This window comes from Boleophthalmus pectinirostris, unplaced genomic scaffold (assembly GCF_026225935.1).
Source record: "Boleophthalmus pectinirostris isolate CB_2022bp ecotype Guang Dong unplaced genomic scaffold, ASM2622593v1 HiC_scaffold_2, whole genome shotgun sequence".
NCBI classification, from domain to species: domain Eukaryota; kingdom Metazoa; phylum Chordata; class Actinopteri; order Gobiiformes; family Gobiidae; genus Boleophthalmus; species Boleophthalmus pectinirostris.
In genome coordinates, this window is record NW_026571152.1 from 21,919,820 (window position 1) to 21,925,441 (window position 5,622).

Sequence of the window (5,622 nt, forward strand, 5' to 3'; positions counted from 1 at the left end):
ATTGATGTAAAACATACAATAACCATGATCTCACCATACTACAATCAAAAATTTGATTAACAATATGAATTATACCTGTATCTCACAACATCATATGAAGTGTTGGGATTTCATCTGAAACCTACTCACGGCTTGTACATATTCTACATATTCTCTTGATGTTTTTTTCTGTCTTGTCTCCAGTGGCGGCGCAGGGATGATGTGGTGAGCTGTGATATTCAGGAGCTGGAGGCTTCTCTGAGACAGCAGGAGGAGGACAGGGAGCAAGAGACCCCTGCAGAGGAGATAGCCCGCCTCAAAGAAGCCTCTCTCACTCAGCACTTCAATGTGGACAGAGAGGTAAGGGAGCTTAGCAATCTTAGCACTACAATAACAAGTCTTTGTTATGTAACCTGTCATTCTGAGAAAAACACAAGGTAAAAACAAAGGATATGAAAGAGCCTCAAGTAACTGCAGACAGTATTGGTATGCACTGGTCTCTGTGGTATTTACTGTTGAAGTTGGGGTATGTTTGCACATATTGCTTCAGTAAAATTTCCCGGTGTATTGACAGGTATTTCTTAAAAGATTCTTTTCTTTTTTTATGGAAATCTGTTTACATAATCATCATAAAAGTACAACAAATCATTATTTTGTTGTAGAAAAGGTTTCTGATGTAGTCATCTGGACACTGTTTTTGAAATCTAGACATTTCGGCTCCCAGCCAGAAGCTAACCTCAAGGGCAGGGCAGTTTCTTGATCTCAAAAACAGTGTCCACATGACTACCTCTGAAACCTTTTTTACCATGGACCACTCATGGACGAATAAAGGATTACACCACCTCAATATTTTGTTGTAATTTTTTTTATAAAAGTTAATTTGTGAACTCAGTGACAGCTGTACTTTAATTTAGGAGTCTTGTCATCGGGGGGGTTAGTTGAGTTTTTTGAGTTTTTCTCCACAAACTTGTGTTCATTTAAGCTGATAGGGATATGTTAAACTTTGTGTCAGTTTTTTCACATGAATAGGCCCCAGTAATAGTGACTGTAGCATTTGTTATGAATCCCACTATTATTATTCTGTGTGTCTCTTGCAGCTTTCTGTGCCCGATAAAGTGTTGATTCCCGAGCGATACGTGGAGCTGGAGCCAGAAGAGGCGCTGAGTCCAGAGCAGGAGGCAGATAAGCAGAGGAAAGTGGACCGCATCAAAGCCCTCATCGCCAAAAACAGGTAAACACTATTGGCCCGTCCACTGACTCCTACGGGTGTAGACAGCCTCCCTCTGCTTGAGACCGCCTTTGATATCTGAGAAGCAGCCTCTGTGAAGGGCCTATCTGTGGAGCAGAGCACTGATATTTCCCTTAGCTGTCATGCATGAAATTCTCTTCATAAGTGAAAGGTAAGTTTGGGGTCATGGCAGGACTTCAACTAGACCTGTCACAATATCATGTTTTGAAGTGTGAAATATTATCACAGAACATATTCATACACAACATATTTTAATCAGATAATATTGAAACTACTTTGTGCCATTGCAGGATAACTCTAAATAGTCTAAACCTACACTATCATCAAAAAACTGAGCTGCAAGTAAAAAATGTGAATGAATCATTTTAGTTCATCGTTAGTATCTATAATGAGTCATATGCTACATTCACACCGCAGTGTCAAAATTGCGTCAAAAACCTTTAGTTAGACAGACGCCTTTTCATTTGAGGGCAGGCGGTTGGAACATGATGAGGTGTGAATTTTGCCATTATGCTCAGGATGCACTGTCGCGAAAATGCTGGATGAGCCTAGCCCCATAGATTTTGCAAGTAACCCTGACTCCTCAAACACCATTAGGATTTATTTATTCAGACCTCAACAGCTCAAATCTTATTGTATAACCAAAAAATAACAACAATTTCCCCACTAGTGCAAAGAAAAGTTACGGTACTCACAATCCATTTTAACCCCCCAATAAATATTCAATCTGTTCCATCTCATTTACATTGTAATCATCGTGAGGCCAAACGTCAACATTGGGAAATAAAATATCCTGCCTGTGTTTTCAAAGCAGATTGTCTTATGATTAATTTAAAGTTCATTTTTTATCTCTCAGACGACATTTTACTTCAAATGTCATCTGCTTGATAGAATTTTGTCCTGGAGTAAACTCTTTTTATAATTAATCTTGGTCACAGCAAATGACAGAAAACTTTTTTGTTGTGCTTGTTCTTACAGCATGCAAAATGTGCTGCCGAGTCTCGCTCTAAGCCCAGAGGATGTGACAGAGGAGGAGGTGACGATCCAGGAGAAGGAAAAAATGATTAATATCTCTTATGAAATCGCAGCCGAAGCCTCGAAACGCAGCAAACTTGTAGCAGGTATTCCCTAGAGACACACACCTTGCATTGTGTTTTATCTGAATGCTGTGCCGCTGCTCCCATTGTTCAAGCTGTCACACAGTTCTTTTACAACTTTAACTCACTGTAGTATTTTTTTAGCAACTTTCTTTTTCTATTTTAAGTTGTTTGCTCATTTAATTAGTAGTTTGGTTTGTGAATGTACTTGTTGATTTCCATGTGCCTGAGTGTTGCTTTATTTTGTTGCAGTGAGGAGCCTGTCTTCCTCCTCCCCACCCCAGTCTCCTAACTCACCCCCTCAGCTCATAGATGGGTCTCACTTCATGTGTGTGTAATAACACCAGTAAGGGACTTCATTATCTGCCACTACTCACTATCTTGTGTTGTAAATATGTCCTGTGCAAGTCTGAATAGAAAAAAAATAAATAAATAGATGAATAGGATGAAAAATGCATGTTAACCAAGATACATTTTGAGCATGGAAATTTGAAATTTTATTTGAAATACTATTGTTTTACTAGTTGGAATGTTTGGACAGAGGTGTAAACAAATAAGTCTACATTTATTTAATTAATTTCTATAAGTGACAAAAATGCAATAACACCTCAATGGAGACAGCTGCCTCCACAACAAAAGTTACAGACTGCGCTTTTAATCTATATTTCGGAGTAAAAAATTGCCAACACTAACTATTTAAAGTAGTAGTCATCATATTATGGTACTATTATTAGTAGTAGTAGTGATGGTAGCATTAGAAGTACATATGTTTGAGCAGATTCATTCTACTTTACACTTGTTTATATTTTTTACTCAAACATTATTACAAAAACAAATTATTAGGTACACAATTTACTTGAATCTAATCACTTTGACGCCACAGTACTCAAACTGTTTATGTGTTTATGCATGCCTTGTCTACTGATGATTTATAAATGTAAGCAGAATTTGACTTGAGTTTTCTTCTCTGTGCAGCACAGGCACTGGCTTCAGTTAAAACCTACACATGAAGCTCGCCCTCAGTACCGTGGCCGTGGCTTACAGAGAGTGAACCATCCGCTGTTCGCCCACTGTGACATCTAGAGCTCTTATTTTAACACTGTTCATTTAAAGGTACACTGTGTAACTTTTCAGGTTGCTTTGACTGTACTGTTCTTCAATATGGTATTAAACTTATATAAGATACATTTATTCAATTATGGGTGTTTTTATTGCTCAAAAACACCTTCAACAGCATGCATTCTGACTGAGTGGGGTCGCCTCTTCACAGATCTCACCTGTAAATTGGCCTGGTGGCATCTACTCTTTGCCTTTATGAAGAATGACAAGTTTAATACCATTCTTTCGAACATTGCAGGTAAAGCAGTAACATCTCCATGGAAACAAGCAACTGAAAGGCCCTTTACCAGAAAACGTACATAGTGCATCTTTAACTCTACACTACTCCCCCTATAACCCACAGCCTTCCCCATCCTTCATGCAGTTTCATTTATTTATATTCTCCGTTCCTGTTTGAAAATATGATCTGACTTTGTATGTATATACATTTCTATACGAGGATGAAGGACTACGTTCTATTGTGACAGAATTGCGACTGTTTTGAGAGTTTTATTTGAGTTTGATTGGTTTAAACGTTTCCCACATGCTTCTGATGCCGTTATAGTATTTATGCTTTAAAATTTGTGTCGATAAATATGTCATAATTTCCCCTAGTCACTGTAAAAAACCAAAACACTCACTACAAATAGAGTGTGTAAAGTCATAACTGCCTCCATTATAAATAAGGAGGTGTCATATATATTACTATTGCAGACTGTTATTTGGTATGTAAGTATTTAAAAATGATTTTCTGCAGGCCAATAGAGTATCTGAATGTTTTGAACATAGTCTATACTGTTTTTAAAATGCAAAGGAATATATTTAAACTTTAAGGAAGAAAAATCTGTTCTATTTTAAAACTTATCAGTTTGATGCCCTGGAAATTTAAAGAGAAAAGGTACTTAGCACATGTAAGAAGCAATAACATAAGAAGTGTGTGAATCCAGGCCTTCCTTTTGTGTGTACAAAGTGTAATTACCAGAGGTTTACAGTGTATATAATGTACAATTGTGCAACAGGATGGGGCGATGTATCCACTCTATGGTTACATTCAAGATATGATTTGCTAATGTTCATATCCCATCTGTTTTATATCATGTTAAATAAATGTTTTTGTTCTTTAAACAGCTGTGGACTTGAGGTCTTTAATATTTTATACAGTTTCTACTAATATTTATGAATTTGGAGAGCTAATGGATTCTGTTGTCGTGTCCTTGGGCAAGACACTTATCTCACCTTGCCTCCAGTGTGTGCATAGACTTTTAGTATTATTATTTATGTGTACGTGTGAATGGTTTATTGATGTAAGCGCTTAATGGAGGCAGATAAGCGCAATACTATTTACAATATATTAGAAAATCTGAATGTTATAGGCTATCGTTTGTTAAAAATACTACACATTTTCAAGGATTAACTGACATCACATCTAAATGCTAATAAACCTAGTAAATTTTGAATTTACTAGGTAGAAAAGTTAGTTGGTTTGCTTAGCTATTCCAAAGGATGGAAAGTATCCATAGATTTAAAAAAAATAAAAAAAAACCTACTGCGAGCTACTTAATAAGAAGCTTTTTCATAGTATCTATTATAATCTCCTTAAATTAACTATTAAGAATAAATATGGCTCTGATATCACTTAAATGTCTCTGAGTGTTGCCAATCCCTCCTTGATGTATTTTTTTTCTGATAATCTCCTGTTAATCCCTGTTTCAACATTGTAATCACATTATGTTCCACTTCACTTTTGCCTCCACTCCACCAGAATGTATTTGTTTACAAACCTTTAAAGGGTCTACACTGCGCAGAGCTTGAGGTTGGATTAACTGTAAAGCTATAGCTCCATCTTGTGGTCATTTTTTGCCAGTACATAAAAAGTTATTTATTTATTTTAGATTTCTAGACTGCTAAATAGTATGGAATATTGGAGTAAAATATAAAATAAAGCGCTTCTGCAATAGCACCTTTATAACAAATAAAAGTTTATATTTATTTAGGTTATATGGCCCATGTTATAGTAAGACTGTAAGCAGTAATAATATGACGTCTAAATTGTGTTTGATTTACATTTTTCAGCCGTAATTAGTTTGCTTTTATGTTTATAAGGCTTGTGTTGTGAATAATTGTAGTAAACACAAGATCTCCGTCGGAAACACATGGAAAGTTCAAGCAGTGACATCACAGTTTCCCCCCAGCCCTGAC

General features: G+C 36.4%; 1 protein-coding gene across 5 annotated transcripts in view; it reads left to right on the top strand.

Moving 5' to 3' along the window:
- Positions 1 to 4,548, top strand: part of plekha5 (pleckstrin homology domain containing, family A member 5) — a 105,172-nt gene extending 100,624 nt beyond the window's left edge. For all 5 annotated transcript variants that reach the window (XM_055155668.1, XM_055155670.1, XM_055155669.1 and 2 more), the window contains 5 exons: positions 184 to 339; positions 1,077 to 1,210; positions 2,207 to 2,349; positions 2,578 to 2,671; positions 3,301 to 4,548. In XM_055155668.1, coding sequence (XP_055011643.1) covers positions 184 to 339; positions 1,077 to 1,210; positions 2,207 to 2,349; positions 2,578 to 2,663 — 519 coding nt within the window. In that variant the 3' untranslated portion in view covers positions 2,664 to 2,671; positions 3,301 to 4,548. The remainder of the gene's footprint in view (positions 1 to 183; positions 340 to 1,076; positions 1,211 to 2,206; positions 2,350 to 2,577; positions 2,672 to 3,300) is intronic.
- Positions 4,549 to 5,622: the final 1,074 nt, after the last annotated feature.